At 41.9% G+C, this 23,365-nt stretch overlaps 1 protein-coding gene across 5 annotated transcripts in view; it reads right to left on the bottom strand.

Moving 5' to 3' along the window:
- Positions 1-23,365, bottom strand: part of odad2 (outer dynein arm docking complex subunit 2) — a 55,803-nt gene that overhangs the window by 12,963 nt on the left and 19,475 nt on the right. For 2 of the 5 annotated variants that reach the window (XM_078096974.1, XM_040167722.2), the window contains exons 2-16: positions 22,607-22,848; positions 22,104-22,261; positions 21,553-21,760; positions 21,261-21,367; positions 20,595-20,731; positions 19,600-19,701; positions 16,019-16,236; positions 14,314-14,467; positions 8,247-8,393; positions 7,710-7,919; positions 6,505-6,738; positions 5,893-6,003; positions 5,574-5,728; positions 554-734; positions 372-433 (exon numbers count right to left, since the gene is read on the bottom strand). In XM_078096974.1, the coding sequence (XP_077953100.1) occupies positions 372-433; positions 554-734; positions 5,574-5,728; positions 5,893-6,003; positions 6,505-6,738; positions 7,710-7,919; positions 8,247-8,393; positions 14,314-14,467; positions 16,019-16,236; positions 19,600-19,701; positions 20,595-20,731; positions 21,261-21,367; positions 21,553-21,760; positions 22,104-22,261; positions 22,607-22,830 (2,408 nt within the window). In that variant the 5' untranslated portion in view covers positions 22,831-22,848. The remainder of the gene's footprint in view (positions 1-371; positions 434-553; positions 735-5,573; positions 5,729-5,892; positions 6,004-6,504; positions 6,739-7,709; positions 7,920-8,246; positions 8,394-14,313; positions 14,468-16,018; positions 16,237-19,599; positions 19,702-20,594; positions 20,732-21,260; positions 21,368-21,552; positions 21,761-22,103; positions 22,262-22,606; positions 22,849-23,365) is intronic. The other 3 variants (XM_040167724.2, XM_078096975.1, XM_078096976.1) reach the window with 3 other exon arrangements.

Genomic DNA, 23,365 nt, shown 5'->3' with positions numbered 1-23,365 from the left:
TAGCTTGAGTCCTGACAGTGACCACAAAACTTTAGTAAAGCACTGGGAATCACACCACAACCATATTTAACACAGCAGGTACAATAAACAAAGCTTTTAAAATCTGTTATTAAGCTGGGAATGATAGGGAAATGTACCTGCATAATTACAATTTAAGGGAACGTGGATTTCTTTGAGCATCAGCCCATGACAGGTTCATGACAATGTGTTTGGGTCCCGGAATTGGTGTCATTCTCTTGTGTTTGGAGGTAATACAGTAATAACTGTGAGCAAGCCACTAATGATGTCTTAAGAGACACCTCACATGGGGCTGTTCTGAGCCTGGTGTAAATTGTCCTCCAAATGTCCCTGTGAGCTGGTTGAAGACTTACATCATGTTGTCCATATCAGTAGCACAGGCACCCACTGCCTTGGTTACATTCACAAGCAGTGCCTGGTAAAATGACACAAATTGAAAGTACATGTAATCCATCAATCTACCGTACAAACACAGGGTTCAAATATGAAATTACCTTATATGCGACGAGAAAAGAATAAATAAAAACCGACTCACCTGGTTTGTTCCAGTCAGCAGGTTAACTAGCGACCTGATGCCTCCACAGTTGCGGATGGTGGCCTTGTTGTCAGGTATCTGGGCAAATTCTCCCACAGCTCCAACAACATTTACCAGAACTTCTTCGGGCTGATCAGTCAGGAGGCGAAGCAGGGTCTCCAGGGCTTTGTACTCCTGAAACCTGTAGAGGGGGGAGAAGAGGACAGTGCGTCATCTTGGCTAATGGCTTCTTTATTTATTACATCAACTGATGAAAGAAGAGTCTAAAGCCGTGATATAGGCATAGCAGTGCTATGAGCTAAATGCTAACATCAGCATGCTAATGACAATGTTAACAGGCTGCTCTAAAGAAGGTATAATCGTTCGGCAAAGCCATGAGTCAGAGCCGAGGCTGATGACTATCACCATGGTGTTTTGTCACAAAGTAGTAGACAAATTGAAGATATGAACTTATTAAGGAGGTGGAGAAAAACGGTTAGCACAATTGGTCCTGAGAGAGGACATGAGTGCAGGGACTCCAATAGATTCTGGGAACATTATTTTTGTCATAACAAATGTCAAACCTTATTGTGTAGCTATGCATATGTGCAAAGTCAGAGGATCACGCAATTTTTGGGATGCATCCCCTGGGAATGAATGCCCATACTAAACATAGTGAAACTTTGTACGCGGTGCCAGATGAAAATTCACGGCATCACCTTTATGAATCAGCCTGTGGGGACCGGGAATGTCACTAAAACTACTTTGACAATCCATCAGTTAATTGTTGAGTTATTTCAGTCTAGATTTAAACTGATGGACAGGCCAACAGACCGCCAATGTAGCCATCACTAGAGACACACCACCAGTGTGGCTAAAGATGCTATTAGTTTTAGCCGCTAGAGTGCACTCAACCACAGATCTCTCGCTGTGACCTAGCAGTCCAGGCACCTTTCCCACGGCTACTCACAGTTGTCCCCTGCACATACTTTGCATAAACAAAAGCTTTTCTGTAGCTTTGAAATTCTCCCTCCCTTTTTTTATTGTAATTTTTCCTGGTTTTCCAGCACTATAGGGTGGTCAACTACAATAAAACATTTAAAAGGGATACAATGCGGTTGCAAAAAGCCTCAACAAACTGCTGATAGTATAGTTAACTGTAACTGTGAAGTTTTTATTCACAGTTACGGTTTTTGGTCATACAGTCATTTGGTTTTTGGTCAATGTCCACCAACACATGGCCCATTCTTGCAAATGAAAACACATCTAATGAAAAGAGGAGCGGCCAACGGTGAATTTCACTCTCAAGGATGACAACGTGTTTCCTATGCCATCACTGAAGTGTCATTCCGTCATCGTTGACCATGGCAGAACTATCTTGTTATAGCGGACATAACGTTTGAAAGAAGAAAAGCCAATCCCTGCCAGAGTAACTACGGGATGGCCAGCGTAACATCACACAGGGCTGCAAACCCTGGACTCCAGACAAGGCCTGTCAGAGCACCCAGCAACCACAGCGGGGCTTCTGTGCAGCACATTCGATGATTGATTGTCCACCTTTTCCCTTTCCCATTCATCAACGCTGGTCACACTCGACTGAGTGCAGAAAGCTCAAATGCTGCTTTCTGTAGTGGCTAGTGTTTTAAGGAGGTAAAATAAAAACACAGAAATGCTAAGCAATGACAATGAAGGAAGAGGTCAACAGGAAATCAGACAACAACAGATTAATTGGGTTTTTTTTTTTAAAGGAAACTGCACAGTGGAGGATGACTCCTACTGAGCAAAGAACTTTTGTGAGGTAGGGTAGAGGTAGTATTATTTGAAGGGGCAATTACCGCCTGCTCATCACAGGCCTGGAATAGATGTAAGATTGCGGGGTAGTCAGTAATTGGAAGCAAACCCCGCAATCTTGACCCCAAACGTTACTGCGCTGGCAAATTCAGCTTGAGTTGGCAGTAGTGAATTTCCATTGCAAAGTTATTCCCTCACTATTTTTTTAAAATTATTTTTTACAGCATTGTTGTGTGTCCGTAACACCTCAGTATACAGACTCGAGGGACCACATATCGGGGTGTCCATAAATCTGAATGTTTCAGCATTTCCAATTACGACTTCTACGAAGACATTTTCAAGCCTGGCCCAAGTAAATACCTCTACTTGATATATTCAATGAAAAACACTCGCTTATTTGGTCTGTAAAAAAAACACACTTGGGTAATTAAATTTTGGGGCATCAATCACCTCTCATTTTGATGCATCATTAATCAGGGAAATTGCGAGCACATGCTGCTTGTCTTTAGGGGTGATGCCTGGACCTCTATACTGTACAGACTTCCACATTTATATAGGTCTCTTTCAGTTGACCGTGTACTTAATGAAAGAAAAAGAGAACACCCCCTGACTCTCCGTGCTGCCAGATATATTCCAAAATGATTTCCATTTTAGCACACTCAGACCCAATGATTGATTCTGAAATGAGCGCATGGCCTTGAAACCTTGCTATCATTAGCAGCCTTTTATTTTTGACAGTAATGACTTGGTCACTTCATTCCAAGCTTTTGTCTGACCTAGACATTGTATGTGATTCAAATGAGCCTTAGAGACTACAAAAAGCAGTGTGCATTGAAAACATTCGCCGTGCATCATGCCAGTTTCCTCCTGAGGAAGTGGCCACCTTCACTCACACTCGACTGCCCACATTGTCCCCAAAAAAAAGAAAAGAGAAACATAACACCCTCACTAAAACACATATGCACACAAACAGAAAATATAAAACAAAATGAGCGCTCTGATCACATCATGGAGATCTCATGTTAAATTTAGAGAGAGCGCAAAAATTTTGTAATGTTTTTAAATGAAGTGGCACTAAATGTAGCTTACATGTGACTAATGGCATCATTATAATTATTTATAGTATTGTTATTATTGGTAGGAATATAGCAACACTGAGACAAGTCATTAAGTGTGGCAGAGAGCCTGAACTTGCAGCAAGTGTTCTAAACTGCCATATTAATTTGTACCGCTTTTATAGAGTAAAAGACAATCCTTTGGCTTTAATCATTTACTGACGATACTTTTTAAATGCACAATATGTTTTCGTGGCAGCAAGGAATCATGGGAGTTCACAGCCATTGCCGTCATTACGGTCAGCGTCTCCTGTTCAAGATTCCAATGTGTTCATCATTTATGAGGTTATTACCAGTAGATAAATTATCACCCATGGTCTCCTCTCCAATGCAATGGGGTTGGTGATTAAATCTGATAAAGAAACCAGATGAAGCAGTTTTTACATTAAGAAAAAGCTTTTGATGACTAACATTTAAAACAAGACAGAAAAAGTAAATGGTCAAAACTGGATAAAAACTCAATTATTGACTTTGAGGACAGCCACAGCAACAACGCATGTGGCAACAGGATATGACCTATTGAGAGAAGAAATAAAGCACGTCAGTATTTTCATCAAAATAACAGATTTCTAACATTGAATTGGAAATAGTCCTGTGAAATGTAAACACAACTCAATAAAATATATAAAAGGGCTCTAGTTGTTTTTAGATACTCTGAGGCTGAAAAGTGACATAACAAACCTTTAAATGAATTAAATTCTGCCAAATGGTTTTCTTCTGATGACTCGAGTTAACAGCGATCTGATCCAAAACATCTTGCCTTAAAGGAATGTTATTGACATGCTGCTGCTCCTGTAAAGGAATCCTCTCTTAACTCAATGTGGCAGCAGACTCTTAGTTTCAGTTTGGAGGACTTTAAATGTAGGATATCATTCTGTCAGTTATGATATATGAAGTGAAGACAGATCCTAGTGAATGCTACTACTGCATCTTGTTATTTTTTGGATTCTGTAGCATTTTGAACTATGTTGCATTGGTGAGTCAAAAATAATTTCAACATAATCTTACCTCGGCGAAAAGCCCTTAAACTCTGAAAATATTCTTTACCACAAATAAATAATTCAAAGACAATGTCTTATCAGTTTCTTGGCTACACTGGGGAGAACAGGTTTTGAGTTGATTAATGTTACCATGGTATTCAATTACTGCATGTGGATTATGTATTATGTCGCCGGACTCACACTGAATAAGAAAATAAATACACCTTAACCATTCTTTCAAGGGATCACTGAAACTGGAAGGAGCTGCCAGGGACGGTTCCCCGGAATTATTCATTTTAGAAGGAAAATTACTGCCTTAAAAATCCTCCTAAAGTAAAAGTCAAAAAACATTCCAGAAGGGTCAGTGCCGAACCAATGAAGCCAAATGACACTTAAATAAACCTCTGCCTTACATGACAAATGATTTAAGGCTCTTTCAGCCTCCGTCCTCTGACATTAGAAAATCACCATCTCAGTGCTGATTATTTCAGCGTGCCTGTTTTGGGTTCGGTGCCAACAGTTCGGTACCAACACATCACCCAAGTCTAGCAAATCAGCGTGTCCAGTTGCAGCAAACACTCACATAAAAGATCAAAGCAATCATAATTCATACAAAAACTTTACATTTCACCAACGTAATCACTTTGGCCAGAAACAATTGCAAAGAAAAGGGAGATATGACAGCAGTATGCAGTACCAGTGGAAAAAGTGAACACCAGTCGTGAATGAATGAGAGCCCCCCCAATAAAAATAACATATGTGCTTGATGGCAGGAAGACCACAATGCACGTTAGTCGGTTGAACCCTTTAGTGGTGTTCTGTTTTCATATTCTGTAAGACTGCTGTGAAACACATCGTCTTCGGAAACCTATTTTTCATAAGTTGTGGGCGCATATGGGTGAAATGCCTCATTGCTAGTAACCCCCTTTGTTTTAAACTGAGGCTCATTAGTGTTGATCCTGTGGATTGTGATGGATTTATCTCGAGCACACTAATCTGTTATGACTAATTACAACCACGTCACGGAAGATATGGCAACGATGCGTTTTTCTGTATCTCTGGTATGTTAAGTGTGTGCTTTTATATCTGTGTGTGTGGGTGTGTGTGGGTGTGCTAATGAGACGTAATAAGGAGAGACCGTGGGCTCCAGCATACTTAGTCACGTTCTCCACACTGATGGAACATTTCCAGATGGCCCCGGTGGCGGCGGCCAGGAGCTGCTTGTTGTGCGCCTTGCTCAGCAGAGAAACCAGTGGCTGCAGACCTTTGTACTGGCGCACCAGGTAACGGGTTTGCTTGTCCTGTGCACACTGCAAGCAAAAAGAGAGGGTCAGCTCGAAAGGATTTTACCCCGCGCCCCTTTTTCTAAAGAAGCCCTTGAGAGGAAAGTGAGAAAAACATGTTTGCTAAATTAGCATTTCGTTTTACTTACTTTTTCCTAATTTCCGTCAATAACATTAGAAAAAAAAGTTACCTTGAAGATTGCGTTGGCACAATGCATCTGTAACTCATCGTTGTCTCTGCTTAGGTTTTTGACCAAGTCCTTGATCATGCCCTCAGTCTGAATGGCAATCCTGTATTTTTCCTATAGCGACACAACACAACTAATCTGTACTTATGTCACATAAGTGGACTGCTGTTTTTTTATGATTCCAATGTCTTCCTTGTTGGTTTCACATGGTAAGCGTCATACTTCTCCAACCCATTTTTTTGTATTATCTTTAATAAGAAACAGATTTTAGTAATCCCATTGCAATAGTTGTGTGATGTAAGTGTGGCAACATACTATACATCTGTCTACATGGATATTGTAAAGAGGCCAGATATCAACCAGTACAACAGTTTGGCTCATCAGAGTGTTTAAATGGCTCTATAGCACCAAAGAAGGCAATGCAGCAGACCCAGTACCCATTGATAGGGTCTATTATTGGATTATGACAATGAAAAAAAGAATATCGAGCCTTATCTTCCTTAAAATAAAATCATTCTACGTCCCATATTTATAAATGTGTTGCATTTTGAATATCTTACAGTATCAGAGTTGACAACTTGTTTCTAACAACATGCAGCAGGTTCCCCCTCTCACCTCAGAGGCACACTCCTGCAGGGTGCCCACCACAGGAATAAGCATGTTCTCATGTGGGGACTTGAGCAGGCGTCCCAGCATGAAAACGCCCCCGGCCTTTCGGATGGCCTCTTTGTTGTTAGTGCTCTTGCTGCAGCTCCACAGTGCCAGAGTGCCGCAGCGAGCCACTTCCACGTCCTTCTCCTGCTCTGCGGTCAGGTTGGCTAAATTGGGGACACAGTCCAGCAGCTTTACCTGAGCAGAGAGAGACAATGAAATGAGTGCAGACATGCACATGTTATAGCAAAACAAAAAAAACAACCTAAAAGCTTTTACACAAACTAAGTGAAGTTCACATGAATTCAAGGACTGAAAAGTAAAAAAAAGAAAATTAGAGTGATAATTAAGGATTCCACCAGAGAATAGCAAGTTGTTGGCAGTGATTATGGGTGTAACTAAAATTCTATCACCACTGGGTCTGCAAGGATGAAGCAGCCTGAGATGCTAGGAGTGGAAAACTGTCAGGACAGATGTTGATGTTAAGCCTGAAGAGCCCAGTGAGACGATTTATGGCCATCATTCAGTGTTCTAATCCATAATTCCTGGCCAGTGAGACAGAGCAGGCAAAGCTATTACACACAGAGCAGTTCAAAGGTGGTCTCATAGCGTAGCTTGAAATTAATCTGCCTCCGAGAGGGACTCTCACATGAGAACATCCGATTTGGGGCTGAGGAAAATATACAAGGCATGGAGGCTCTAATCAAAGGTCCCTCTTTCAACAAACATGGATGCAGGTCAGAGGATGTAGGGGACATTTTATCTGTTTTACGACGGCACCCGCCATGCTATGTTCAAAGGCCGGGGGTAAAAAGATGAATGGGGCGTTAACTGGCGAGTCGCGTACTGTGTGAAAAGGGAATGAATTTGAATTACTATGCATCGAAACCTAGTTTAGCAATCTGGATACGTGTTTTACACTTTAAGTGAATAAGTAATGGTACCATGTGGCTCCAATCGTAAGAATGCGTCATCCTGTTTTCCAAAAGGTTCCAGTTTTTGTAGTTTAATACAAAAGGTTTTCAGAACTTAAAGTTGCTAATCAATATAGAAAGATGAGGCTATGGTCTGCACTTTTCCCTCCTGTATCTGTTTTCATATAAGGATTACAGAGTCTTTTGAGTACATCCTTTTAACAAAAATTAATGGCAGCCTTTTCTTATCCTCACCAGTTTTTTGATTCCACCATATTGCCTGACGGTTCTCCTCGCTCTGCGGAATCTGGCCACGTTAGCAATGGTCTCAGCATCTAAGGCCTTGAGATCCTTGACCGGCGAGTCCAGATTCTTCATAATGCTCTGCAGGCCTCCCATGTCTACAATGGCTCGACGGATATGCACATTGTGACTTATCTTCCTCAGGATTTTCAAAGATCCAATCTAAAAAAGACACGTACGCAACCAACTTTAACACATATTTTGGAAAAACTGATTTATGGAGAAGGAACTGTAATGCCAACACGAGCTCTCCATCTGTGCTCAGAGTTACAGAGATATGTAGTAATGAAACATTCGCCGACGTTACCAGTGAAAGTAGAGACAAAATGAATTCAGGTTTAAAAGCACATAGCAGATATTTGGCCCACTGGAGAGTAATTAAGTAAGTAAACACAGCACACCGTTTCTGTAACTAAAACACAGGCTGGTACACGCAGCTTTGTTCAGGCCTGTAGGCCATCCGGGTCCATCTTTGCCACAGCTACTTACTTTGCATTGGACTTCATCTGTATCCAGCAAGTTAATGAGGACTTCAAGGCCACCTACATCCCGGATGGCCAGCTGGCACGTCTCCTGCATCAAATTAAAGTCCATTATGGCGCACAGAGTGAGCACAGTGGCAGTCTGGTCACCTACCTGAAAGAATAAGAGCCAAACATGAGTGAATGAAAAAGGGAGAAAAAAGGGAAGAGGAGAGGAGAACATTGAGCATCCTTTCCTTCACTCACTCTCCCCTCTGTTGTTCAACCCCATAACACAACTCCTGCTGGGGGGGCTTTATTTAGACCACATCCTGGTACGTGTTTGGCTTTGTGGCGGTAAACACTGATGGAAAGAAATAACTAGCTAACAGAGCACCGAGCTCTGGCAACAGCACCATGACTATGAAAACAAACACTATTAGCACTGGAAGCCTGCAACTAAGGTACAATCAGCTTTTCAAAATGCAGAACAAGTGCTGACAGTAGCTGTATACATACGTATCATGTTAAACCAATTAGCAACTTAGTCGCTACAACACTACTAAGTCAACAAGAGCTATGATTAGGCAGGGTCAAGTCAAGCGCCTCAACAGACATGGGGTAAAGAAAAAGAGAGTTTTTTTCACTGCAACGAAATGACAATGTGTTTTCTAAAAAAATAAAAATAAAAATCCATCCATCTTCAAAGTCGCTTATCATTCATACAGAGGGGGGTGTTTCAACCACCACACCCTGTGTCGTTAAAATTACACGTGTGGGGAAATCCTGATGTTAGTGGTGGAACCTTCTCAAACTGTTTTGTCCTAAATTTAGCGTTGCACAGTTGCATAACAAACCTTTCTGACATGCAATGGTTTTGATCAGAAATCAGAAAGAAATTGAAAAAATAATCGGCAGTCGGATAAAACAGAAGCTAGTGGCACGCAAATGGAACGCTTAGCTGCTGTAACACTAGAACTGCCACATAGCTTTGATACGTGATACTGAAACGTCCTGTCCAAAATCTCCTGGCAAGTAAACAATCAAATATTATCCCCTTTCCTGCAGTGGTTTGAATGCGCTACGGTTGGAGTACTCAGTCAATAGATTCAAGGCCGTCTCTACCGTTCCAAGCGCAATAAGCCTTTATTAGTTGCACACTTTTGAAAACATTTTAAGACGTCAGGACCGCCACAAATGTATTATTTCAACCGAACGTAAGAATGGAACAAGTCCTGCTATCGGCTACCCATAAGAGTAGAAAATAGCCGTCACTATAGGGAAGGCTGGGGCAGTTATCGGTTTCATGGAGGGGCCACATTATCAGTGTATGACCGGAGTCTCGAATGGTGTTTGATCATATCTCCCTCCCGAAAGCAGCACTCTTACACAGCAGGATCACGGCCACATGTGTTCTCCATATCCCGATGCTAGACTAAATGTGAACCATTTGCCTATTAACAGCAGTGGATCCACGGCTCCCTTTGTCTCCTCCATTCTCACTCTTCAAAAGGACTCGGCAGGCGAGGTTCGAACCTTGTAAAAACAACCCGCCGCCCCCAAAGAAAGCTATGTTTCGGAGTGATAGTCGGGAAAACTGAAAACCGATCATGTGCTTCCAATTTTGTTAGCTTTGGTCTTGAAGTATTGTCGACATTCTTTCTAACATTGACAACATCTGACAATCTTTTATGGTGAAGGATCTTTGACACTCTCTCTCTGGGCATTATGGGGCAGACAGATGCTCAAAGGGGAACCGATGAATGAAGTAGTTCGATATCTGTTCTAGTTCATGGTTGGGATATATTAACAGTATTCAATTATTTATACTAACGCTAAGCTAATATTTAACGCGGGGGTCATTTTGTCCTTTAAAAATGAATTAAATCTACCATTTTCTAAAAATCAGTAAGTAAATCAGCACAGCCTGATAAGAACGCAATTTGTCCAAAATAATAAAAGGACTTTTTGACAAATTACCTTATTTGCACCAAATTTGATGGAAATCCATCCAAGCATAGTCAAGACATTTCACTCTGAGGTTAAAACAACAAACTAAGTCACGGGGACTCATCCTCGAAACCATGAAAAATGTATCCATCTATCATGGAGATGTCAAGCTAGACCCATTAAAAAGTTTAAATGTTGACCTACCTGTGGCACCACAGTGATTTATATTTATTCTCTAAGGACCCTACATATCCATAGAACATTTTGAAGCAATACATCAATAGTTGCTTTTATTAGTTATGGTTATAGTTATTTTCAAGTTATTTCACTGCAAACCACAAAGGTTCAGCCTCATAGTTGTGCAAAAGCAAAAGCCAGGGAATCACCAAAATGTACTCTTAGGACTATGAATCTTTCCAATGGTTAATAAACAAGATAAGCAAGTCAGGACTAAAGGGTGCTGAGGTGAGGACAAAGATATGTTGGACTAAAAAGTCGGACATATTGGCATTCGCTTCAACAAGGGGCAGCAGAATGTGTGGAAAAAGAATATATATGTCTATATAACTCACAAAGCAAAACACTTAAGTTGAGCAAGGGACATAAAATGTGTTAACCACAATGAATAATGACATATAATATGGAAAAAATACTCATTAATTACAAATGTACTAGCAGCTAATCCAGTAATGATTAAAGATAATTGTATAAATGTGCTTCATCATCTTGTCTGATAGAATCACACAAATGAATAGAAGGAGTATGAGTGATCGAGGTGAGCTCAATCTTAGCCTCTTGAAGATGCTTTTCGTATTTAGTCTCTTCCTGTATTGCAGGTGCCTAGATGCCTTTCCCCTTACTGAAATTAAGTCTTATTCTTGTTTGGTTGCTCTGGAGCAGCAGACTGGATTCTGCAGAGACAGACTGGGCAGCGTGGCCCCCCCCCCCCCCTTATAAATTACAGCACTAAGCCTGTGAGAGCAGGGATGGGGTTAAAAGTGCTGTCCGTAGTACCATGTTGACCTTTTTTATGAATAGAATTATATCCTTTTTTTTCTTGGTATATATTTGGAGCGTGAGTTTGTTTTGGCATGGACTACATACCAGCGGGGCTAAGCGTGCATAGTGAGCATAAGAGCTCAGAAATATAAACGTGCATGTCTGAAGTACTGGATTGGTGACAGGTGGACACAAGCCACTGCCAGAGCTTCATAGAGCTCACTGTAGGAGGGAAGCAGTTGACTTGGCAGAGGTCAAGCCACAAAGGATGCATGAGGTTTCATACTTCCCTGCAGTCTGCAGCAGACTTGGAGGGAAGGCTACTAATGAAAAGAACAAACCTAATCTCCTGCTCTATAATTGAGAAAGGTACTGTAAAGATAGAATGAATGATTACTGGTTGCTCCTTACCTCATATTTGACATAGGATCTCCTATAACATAAAACCTGATCACTTAATAGACTTTTCTGTCATAAAATGAGTACAGTGCACGTTGAGCAGGCGTCTAGTCAGGCGTTTGGATTGAAAAGGGGCTTAAATCATAAGGAGGCAATTATTCTCCCCATTAGACATGTTGTAAATTCATCACAGGCACTTAAAATGTGTTAATTGAGTGCATCAAAAAATGCTTTCAACATAATTAGCTCTAAATTCCCTACCATTGAGAGACTGGCGTAGTTTTTAATGGACCGGTTGTCATAGGGGGCAGGCAGCAGTACTGGGACTGCCCAGCAGAGGGGGAGCAACTTAATGAGGCTTGAACTCAATACCATGTGTGACAAGGGGCCAGCTCAGATTTGTTGTTCTACGGTATTTACATCAAGAGCACATTTTTGGTACTAAAAACTCAATCAAATGGAGAAAGGCTAAGCTCATAGGGACTCTTTTGAAAAGCAGCTTGGTGAATTATTTCATTGTGACTGTTTAAAAAAAATTATAAAAAGCCATCTGCTCAGAAAAAACAAAATAATCGGATTATGAACTCTCTGTATTGGAATGTCCACCAGGTAACTAGTAACATATTGTGTTTTAGACACAATATTTACATCTGGAAGAATATGAAAATTGTTGTATGTTTAGAAAGCCACAGGCCGACCTAAATGATAGCAGCTGGAGAATTTGGTCTTTATTTGAAATGACACAAAATACTCAAATAACATTTGTGGCTTAGTTGCTCAACTACCGCTTGAAGTCATCCAGTCCTGACTAGTAAAACTGCTCGTTATTCTTTTTAGCAACGCTGTTATGTGAGTGAGCTTGTATTTAGTTTGTTTATGGATGGTGTGTACATATATCTTTGTATTCATAGACTTTAATACACACACACACACACACACACACACACACACACACACACACACACAGTGCCATTCAAAAGTGTGGACACTCATTCTGAGAGACGGTGTCTACATTTTTCACTGGTTCTGTATAAGGGTTTAACTATATAAAGTATGATAAGATGTTTGTACTGCGGCACTGACACGTCACAGACTGGAATTAGAATACATTATGTCACGTCGGGGTTACACACGTGCTTCCTTAGCACAGAATGAACTGCGTACGCTTGATTTCGAGAGCGACCATGTGACCATTCACAAGCACAGATCTCCAGTTAAAGTGTAAAAACAAACACATCGGGAAAACATTCCTCAATAAATGTCATTAAAACACAAAACAGAAGATCAATGTGTCGCTTTATGAAAGTGTTCAACTTCCTAGAGTACAGATGGCTGTCTATGGTGCATGAGGAAAAGGGGGCAGGGGGGTGGGGGGGAGAAAAAGATCTCTTAAAATAAAACAGATATTTAACTTGGCTCAGGGTAAGTTTCAGCGTCTGATGGTAATGATATTATAAAATGACTACTGGACAAACCCCATAAATAACTATGCTGTGTGGTTTTCAGACAGATAGAACTCTGGAACATGTTGGTTACTGCAGAGCTGCATCTCATTGGAGAAGGAACACACACACAAGCCTGCAGCTCTTGCCACAACCCCACTGAAAAGCACTGAATACACAAACCAATGAGGTTTTTCTTTTGAAATCTGAATTTGCCTCATTCATATCATTTACATCTCCTTATTTTCCTCTCTGGAAAGCAGGAGTTGCCAGCCTTCAGAGTGGGAATTTCCTCCCATTATATTTTGCTAAGCTAAAAATATCTATACAGAGATCTTAAACTTTTACAGCAGCGTGTTCAATGTAAGATTTATTCTGAACGATCTCATTTGAGCAGCAGAACATAAATCTGCTAGTGAAACCTTGCTTTGTGTAAAAATATCCAATGCAAACTGTTATAACCCCCTTAAAATAACATCAACCAATTCGAAGCAGCTTTTTCGGTGTTCTTGCTGTTAAATAAAACGGGACTGCTTTGCAGCAAGCCAAAGAAGAGATTCCAGTCAAAATAAAGTAAACAGTAAACAAAGAGTCTACTCTAATCAGCGTGTCTGAATGACACTGTTCAGATAAACAGATAATAGGGAGCACTGAGTGTGTAAGGATGGACCATGTGCAAGTCAAGCCTCTGAGGCATTCCCAGCCAGTCTAGGTCAATGGCGTTTTTATTTTTTTACATTTCTCTTTTCTTTCCTTCCTTTTTGACGCATTAATATTCACCATATGCCCTGTCAGAACCATCACAGGCGTGCTTCATTTTCATGCTTCTGCGGTGGGGGCAAACAGCGCGTACAGCTGCTACAGTGCCGTCAGACAGCTCTTCCCCCCCCCCCCCCCCTTGGCGCACAATTACAACCAAAAAGGCCCCTGTCAAAAAAACAGGAACCCAGGAGCCGAGCCAGCCCCTTCAATGAGCATTTCCCTACGAAGCGCTGCTTAATGGAACATATATACTTTATTTGATCTGACATCCTCTTTTTGGTTACTATTTTACTTTGGCACCCTCGTATGACTGACAGACAGGTTTGATTGGAGAACTGTCAGTCTGGACACCAGGTATTTTTTCTGCGCCTTTATGCATTGCGTGTCTGTAGAAGCTATTCAGGACGACAGAATATCAACATTGGACGCTGCGGTCTGTGGCGTGCCGTGCCCTGCAGTTGCAAAGCTCTCAGTACGAATCACTATTTTGGGTTGGAACCAAGAGGAGGGGAAAAAGCGGCGTGCCAGGTGACGTTCGTCTACCTTGAGGTACTTGACCAGTTTCTGGATCTGCCAATATTCAGAAGGTAGGTCTGTGTCGCTCTCTGGACGGCGCTCTGATTGCTCCTCCTCCTCCTCACTCTCAGATGAACTCTCGCTGAAAGTGTCCACTGGCACGGATCCTGCTGGGGTCTTACTGCACACAAAGAAGAAGATATAATAGTGAACCTTTGAACGTAAATAATGATGTAGAAAGGTGTGCATGTAAGATAATACATAGAAGGACAACAGGAGGGAGTATAAAATCTCTTTTCCTGTGTCTTAAATGGGAAAAACAGCATGGTCATCCCACATAAGGAGACCCATTAAGAATTTGGAGATTCAAGTGTGGAGATTGAACTTTCTAGGTCTGAGCAGCAGGAAAATAAAGATTGAAATAATGTCACGAGAGGACTGTAGCCGTCATCATCATATACAGAGGGCCATTGATGCAAACAGAGGAGCAGATGGCTTTTCCAAGTTGCTCGGACCACTTGGATAACAAAACCCTGGAAATCGGTAGCAGTGGAGCAATGAAATTTGGTGTAATATATATATATATATATATATATATTCAGATTGGACTGCCAAGAGACAGTTTCCCATGTCCGTACAAATAGCATTTCCAGGAGCGCATTGTATGCGATATGAGCGAATGTTTTCAAGGGACAAACATGATGAACACCGAACCAATTTAGGCCTACAGAGACGGTCCCAGGGTGTTCGTAAGGCGTGACTGTGACTGAGTGAATAAGCCCCGGGGTCTCTACTGCATCTATGCTGACCACCAAAGAATGCAATCGGCGAACAGTGGCTGGAGTCGATTTATGATGCTGTATGCATTGGCAGACGCGAGTGTGGAGACAGCTGAGAAGGTGTAGCCGCCAAGAGCCAGAGGAGGAAAAAGGCCTTTACACAGGTTTTTCGTCCACTTTACACAACAAGACTTGCGAAACAGGACTTCATATCAGTTCCTAAATTGCGTTGGAGGTTAACTTCCCCCAGCAGAAAATTGTCCTTTTCAGATTCTGACCAATTCTGATCTTTTAGGAGGACAGGCGTCCAGACAAAGAAGACACAGAGAAGTCGGCTTTCATGTTGCTCTCGGCTCCGACGCACAGCTTCTTCTTCTGTATTCCACCAGACTCTTTTCCTATGCTCCACTATAATGATGTGAAATAAGAGTCATTACGTCTGCTTTTATTTTTAAAATGGTTATTTTTCTAACATAATCATTATTTAACAATTTCAGACATGGGTTCAGTGGGGCACTATTTTTTTGTTGCAATTGAGATACTTTTATCGTGAGCCAGTTTCTCCTCAAATGGGTATAGTTATCACAAGGTACAGCTGCAACAGCTCAGCCCTTGCTAGATCCATTTATCAATCAAAGACCATATGTGACAGATCTTTTGTATTTGTTTCTAAGACTTTTCCCCAACATTTCTGTCTGTAATAGGGCAGAAAGGGTTTCCACAGTGTGAACGTGTCCATTAACTTAATCCTTGTGTAATAAGGAACACTTTCACTCACTCTAAAATGAGAAATACCACATAACCGTCTCTTTATAATGTGCGAGTGCTGGCACTGCTGCAGGACATGTGGCTAAGGCCTGGCATCGCTGTCATCTAAAGCCTCAACTAGAGGGACCCCCATCTCGCACAGTGCGCAGTAGCCTGAGGATGTTGAGGGAGGAATTATCACATACCCACACGGGGACACGAGACCCAGATTCTTCCACCTCGGACATGGTTCGTATTTCTTCCTGTCGTGGGCCTTGTTCGGCGCATGCTGCTGCTTTGCCTTCTCGTGCACATTCTTTTCCTGTTGCTCGTCAGACCTCTGGAGTTGGCCTTGTTCCTCTGCATCAACCGATTCCACATGCTGGGTCTTTTGTGTTGGTGGAAGTTCTTGAGCTTCAAAATCCTGTTGGTAAGTGGAAAAAGACAACGACCAGAAAATGAAGGGAAAGCGGGGGGGACTCTTTTAATTTACACTGAAATTTCCAGCAGTGAAGTATCCACAGATTTATTTGTAAAGCCATCTGTGCTGTGGTGGTGCATTTCTCTGAATGAAGAGAAAATAAAAAGTGATGTTGATGTTTGACAGTGACATGTACTGTACTTTCCACCCATCATGTGACATGCTGCCTTTCTCTTCATCAGGTCGGACACATTACATATTAATGTCTGACAAAGTGTTCACTTTTGAGAACAGGCATATAAAAATGACAACAGGATCAGTGACACATGAAAAACATAAAACTCCCATAAAAGCTTTTTTTTAAAATATGCACGACCTGCATAACAATTTCCGTCGTTTTAGAGGCTTACAAATTGAGTAACACTTTCCCAACGCTTTACACAGAGGAGGTCCCCCTCTGTAAATTGGCCCGAACAATATCAAAAAGTTTATTGTTTCTGTGCGTTCCTCCACCTAAAACCTCGCAACTTGGCACAGACAAAGTAGTGCCTTTGTGCATTTTATTTAAATTTTTTCTGTTTTCAAAGTTTTGAAGGTCTTGAGACCAAACTTTACAACCTACACACGAATGCCAACAAGACACATACAAGTGGTTTGCAGGCGAGACAGTTTCTAATCAGAGACACTTGCTCTGCAGAAGCAGCTTGCCATTGGCTATTAGGGGCATGTTTTTTAAGGGCAGGAAAAAAGAAATGAAGGCTTGTGTTGCCAAGCATGCCTGATCCCTTTTCCAAAGACGTAATTTTCATAAAACACAAAGTGACCTGCCGTTGGGAACATACAAGTCAATTCACCCGACTGCAGAGCCGCAGTCGGACTTAACATTAGTCAAAGCGATCTTTTTTAATTCTGCTATATTTGAATAACTCCACATTCCTTAACATGCCAGGGTAAAAAGTCCTTATACAGGTGCCTCTCTGCTTCTGAAAACACGAAACGCTGCATTAGGCAAGACCAACGCCTGCATCTGTAAACTCAAAAAGCATTTTTATACCATGTGACATTCAATCATCAGCACTTTTCCTAGTTCTTCCTTTGACTAATAAAACCCAAACTCCTATTATTTGCATGTGCTTGTGGTAGACTGGATCTAATTACTTGATCCGGACTGATGGAAAATCAGCAGGGCAGCAAATCTGAAGCCACTGGCCATAAAACATCTGTCAGTGGCCAGATTCAAGCGTGCCGGTCCTGACTGATTATGACAGTAGACGTGGCCCATATTCATTTTTGGACGTGAATAACCAAAACAAATAACCAAACCCCTGGGAGCTTCTCTCTCTCCGCTGAGCGTCCTTTGCATGCAAATACACTGCACGTCCAATTCCCAATCATGCTGCGATGTCAAAACAAATCCGTAACACTGAGCCGAAAGGCGAGGCGGCTTCCTCCCCGGGTAGCAGGCCTTTCCTCCTCTGGCCGCCTCCGCTCATTTCACCGAGGCTGTCTGATCTGATAGAGGCGTTAGAAGAAACTTTGCTATGGAGCCAATATTTTCCGGGATTAGCTGTTGTTATCTTTGGCTGTCGCCTTTCCACGTTTTGGTTGCAATCAGGGAACCGAAACCAGCAGTCGTGCCAGATGGTGTATCTGACAGACAACCGGCCGATGTTATATCCTCAAAATAAAACCTGAATGATCATTCATTCAATGACCATCATTCAATTCTACAAGAGGAACCCCAGATACATAATATATGGGACTCGGGATGCACATGGCGTCGCCAGCAGTCAATCATCAGACGGATTTCAAGGTGCTGCATTTCCTGTGTTGACCCCGTCACGTGGAGGGGATTAGCTCAATTGGAGGCGCCAGAAGAGTGAGACAACATGTACGGGACACCACGAGCCACATGTCAAAGGAGTCAAAGAATCCTGAGTAAAAAAGATCGGGACAATGATTTGTGCCCCCGCAACACTTATCCACAGCGTCCACGTTTTTACTGTGCCCGTCACTTTCAGATCGTTTTGATTTAGTCAAAGCCACCTGTTCCAATGGTAAATGGAATGTACTTGTATAGCGCTTTTCTAGTTTTTGACCACTCAAAGCACTTCATGTCATCATTCACCCAGTTCACAGACTGATGACAGCACCTACCATACACAGTCCCACCTGCCCATCAATAACCAGCATTCACACCATTCAAACAGAGTAGTCGCAGCTACAGGAGCGATGTTGGAGATTAGTTTCTTGCCCACGGACACAGCGACACGCGGGTTAGCAGGACCTGGGATCAAACCGCCGATTCCATGCTCTCTACGCACCCACAGTCGGAATGCTTAATTACATGTTATGAATGTATAAGTAACGTGCAGGGGGCGATAGAGGAAATGCCAGGAAATCACCAAAGTCATTAAGCTTGATCCTCTGGGGACTATGAACGTCTGGACGAAAGCGGTGGCCAACTGACCACATTTCCCTCCATAGTGCTTTTTTGGTTCATAAGAAGGTCTGTGAAGGAATGACAGTTAGCGACACTACAGTAAGTAATTGCATGTAAAATCCCATGGGACTATTCAATAAGAAGTTTTGTAAAAAGCATTTTTTCCTACAGTTCTGCACAATGATCGGGCCCTTTGTTTTGGGAAAAAAATCAGACAATTGTACTTTCAATTGTTCTTTGACAGCCTGATATGTCCTTACACATACACTTTTCAGAATCATATTTATTCTTTTGTTAACGGAGAATGACATGACAGCAAAACAAATATCTAAACTAGGATTCTTTGAGGACAAAAAAAAAAAAATCGATCCAATGCCGGCAATGAGCGGAATGTGGCCTGTAGATATTTCGATGATGCCACATTTTCCAACGGGCTTGAGTGAGAAAAACCCCGCCGAAAGATCAGATTTTTAAATGATTAACAGATTTTTGGAGAGCATCTGGAATCTATTATTGAGGCGATTTGTTATGTCGTCAAATTACTAAAGCAGGAAATAGCACTACTGAATAAATCACGCGTATTGCAGTGTCTGGAAACGAGCGTCGGTGTCTGTCTGTGCGTGTGTGTTTCGGGGGGGAAGGGGGTCTGGTGGAGCTGGTGGGTGCTGTGGAGCCGTGCTCTTTTGATGTTGGAACACGGAGGAGGTCGGTTTTAGAAAAGTCTTCACCACAGTGACAACCAGACACTAGCTCACTAGCCCAGAGCAGCACAGACACTGATTACACAACCCCAACTCTGTTTACGCCTCAGAGTCACACAGCCTCGGCCATCATATCAGAGGTTTTGAAGAGAAGGACCCTGTTTGTGGGACAAAGAAGCATTCCAACACAGACGCTGATGATAATTGCATTTGCATAAGTACCTGCTCGTTTGCGTTCTGTGCGAAATGTGGTGATGTGCTCTTCAGAAGGGCTCCGATGTCTTCGAACACATCACTGGTTTGCTCCCCCTCCCGGTTTATACCCTGTGAAAACAAAGTGAAAAAAAGCGTCATTAATTCCGAAAAACCACAATTATAATTTGACTCACATGTCGGTTGGAATAGCTGAGGTTAGAAAGCTCGGAGTATCTCCAGGCAGCCTCCACGAGGAAGTGTAAAAACCATGTAAACCACTGAATTAGGTTTAAGACACAACTGCTCTTTGAGGTTTTGTATGCATCAATGTCACCCGTTGGGGGTTTTAGGTTGTACTTTTTTCACCTCGGCCGAACCGTTTCCAGGTGAAGAAACAGGCAGGAAACCTATGGCTTGTCACAATGTCAGGGAAAGAGTGAAAGGTGCAGCAGCACGCAAAATCCTCTCTTAGAAATGATTGCAAACACATTCAGAGTGATTCCAGGAGTTGGGGAAGTATTTGGAAGCTCCACGTGAAATAGCCAGAAAATGGTTATTATGTATTTGTCTGTTGCTGTCTAACGATAGCCTATTATGATTTTTAAACTAGTATCTTATATCTGTGGTTATTTATATACATTCTCTTGGAGACCAGTGCACTTTGTCTAAATACAGCACACAGCTGGAACAATGTAATGAGGCACTAGTGTTGTAAACTCATGTATGTTGGCTAAAATATGTTTTCCCAACGCCCCCGTCCACAGCAGTACATAACTTAGCTTCTTTGCAGATCCTATTGCCTGCTTTTCCAAACAGCAGGTCAAACACTGACCATGGATAAGCACCTCTTATAACCCCCCTGTAAAACAGCCAAACTATCCCGTTAATTGGCCGCACAGTAATGGATGGGCCAGAAATAAATCTTCCAGAAGGTAAACTCCGTGAATATCTCCTCACACAGAAAAAAAGGAAACAATATTAGGTTGTCTGTTGCAGATGATCCACAGTCTTCCTAATCTTACCCCATTGAGAAAAACTCCAGCTGTGCTGCAGGTGATGTAGAGGGTCTCCGTGTCACAAGGCTCGATTACAAGGTAACAAATCTCATTAAGGACCTGTCTCCATGGAGGTGCACGGCAGCCGTTTGAAAATACATAATCTAAAAGAGAGCAAGGAAAAGATGGCAATTGGACAAATCTCCGCAGAAAACGTAATACAGTATAATGTAATGTAGTTACAACAAGTTTGTCTCCAAAGGAAGAAGGAAACAGAGAAAACCAGTGGAGCAAAACCGAGAATTCCTCAGAAACACCTTGACTGCTAAAGAGGATGACAAAGTACACCAATGAGCACAGGTCAGAGACATAGTTATACGTGCAATCTAAATCATCCACTAAAAAACAGCCATTTTGGAGTGTCACTGTCGTATTTTACAGCAGGTTGGGAGAATATGTTTCATGGGGACCTGCGTGAGCACATGCTTTGTTAGGCCCCAACGAATACACTGCAATGGAGCAAAAACTGTGCACTGATTTACGACCTGGTGAACTGTAATCTGACAGACATAATGACTTCCACGTCTTCTGTGGCACCCAGACACACTTATTTTATGCTTCGGAATATCCAGCGTTAGCGCTAATAGCGATTGCTTTAGTTGCAACGCGGTAAGAAGAGAAGATAATTCAAACCTGATGTGTATCGAACAGACTTCAACACCCTCTTTTCCCCCTCGCTGCAGTACCGTTTCAACATCTCCACTTCATTCCTCACCGCGTCGGGGTCCAGCCCTACTCGTCTGGGAAGTAAATGTAGAAAGACAAAGCAAAACATTTTCTCTCATTCATTCAGAGTTTCTTTTTATTCTACCGTTTAAAAACAAGGACACCGGTTTGGCCTGAGCGGTAAGCCGTTGCAGCCGTTGAGGATGGATAGAGGATAAGGATGAATGCTGAGAGAGATGAAGATGGAAGAAGCTCCTACCCATCCATGGCTTTGAGGCACTTGCTGAGGAGCTGCTTATCCAAATCTTGGAGCAAAAGGAACAGCTTGACCTTGACGTCTGACTCCTTGCCTTGATCTTCCTCTTTCCCTTCGTCCACCAGACTAAGCCCATCTGTGTGAGCATCTTCTTTCTCCAGGATGCTATCAAGGCTGGGACCAAGAATCTTAACTACAGGGTCTCTATTTTCTGAACAATGAAAGAGGTTAGCCTTAGCAAATCTTCAGGTTCAGAGGCAGATCACAGTGTTTTGTTTTTAACAAAACAATTTACAAACTAATCCAACATTCAAACTTTTTTTTCTTAAAGATATACATCATGTATTTCTGTCATTATCTTATCTTTTTTGTAGCAACCCTAAAGTAAATGCATGTATGTAATGAATTACCAATGGCAGTATAATTGCATGGTTGGAGAGAGTAACTAGGAGCACAAGCACATTAAGTCTGTGGTATATGGAGGTATGTTGGTGGCTGGACTACTTTGTAATGCAAATCAGATTCAAATTTCAGCCTGTGGTCATCATGCTCACCTTCTAGACATGCTTGAACTTCCTCCATCTTCTTATTATCTGCCAGCTTAACTAGTTTAGAGAGCTGGCTGAAGCTGCGCACGCATACAGTCGGAGGGAAGAGCTGCAACAATGGACGCCCTTCGTTGTCTTTCTCGGGGGACTGTACATCCAAGTCACTGAAGGGAAAACAAAACAATAAAAACATGATCTTAATACTTCATTTTTATCCCTTTTAACTTTTTTTTTATTAGCCTATACATGTAAATACGTTTTTTTTTTTCTCCACCTTTCCAAGCTACGGGACATAAATCAGACACTGAAAGTAGACCAGAACTTCTGATGAAATACAATGGAATGTACTCAGCCTAACGGAACCTGAAAAACAAATTAATTATAGTCTACAGCTTTGAGTATAGCCACGGTAAAATACATTTGGACACCATGGTGACAGCATATCCTGCACAGGCACGTAACACTTAAAGCAGCGGCCAACCGGCTGTCGGCCTCCTGATTACACCAACCTTATGTCATAGTCTGTTTTGAAATCAGATGCCACCAAAGTGGTACTCCACTGGAGAGGCTCCTCGAACACAAGCTCTGCCTCCTGTGGGTGTTGGGAGCTGAACTGCTCCACAAAGCACAGGACCTCTTTCAACAAGGACTCGTTCATTGGCGTCGGCGCAAGTTTGTCAACACCAGAAGCGGCTGTGGTCCACTGGGCTGCCCTTGTCAGAGATAATCCCATGGCACCGGATGGAATATTCTGAAATGCAATATATATTGAAATTTGACATTCAAACAACTTCAGCCTACGTGTTCTGTGTGGAGATACTAACAACAGACTATTTTAGATTTTAAATATTTGTTTGGTATATTTCATAGATAAAAAACGGAATTGCTTCATTGACCAAAGTAAAAATGAATCTGCAACTAGCTACTTTGATAATGCTCCCTAAGTCTTAGGTTGTGAACAGAATCCTTTTGAGCTTTGGACTATTTATGAGTGAAAATAAGCTTTCTAAAGATGTTCCCTCTTGGTTAAGGAAAAAACGAACTGAAATGATAAATAGAGAGAATAGTTGTCAGATGAATTGATTGTAAAAAAAGAATAATTGGTTGCAGCCCTTACTTCATACATTACCAGTCAAAACGAAACAAGCTATGCTTAATATGTGTGGAATCTATGCTTATACCATAAAGCTTGTCATACTGATATTTATGTGACAACTCTGTATACGCTGCTACGGTGCCGAGAGGTTTCTTCAAAATGGGTGAAAGGG

Source organism: Gasterosteus aculeatus, chromosome 21, assembly GCF_964276395.1.
Source record: "Gasterosteus aculeatus chromosome 21, fGasAcu3.hap1.1, whole genome shotgun sequence".
In the NCBI taxonomy this organism is placed as follows: domain Eukaryota; kingdom Metazoa; phylum Chordata; class Actinopteri; order Perciformes; family Gasterosteidae; genus Gasterosteus; species Gasterosteus aculeatus.
Note: the sequence above shows the minus strand (reverse complement) of the source record. Positions and strands in the feature narration are given on the sequence as shown.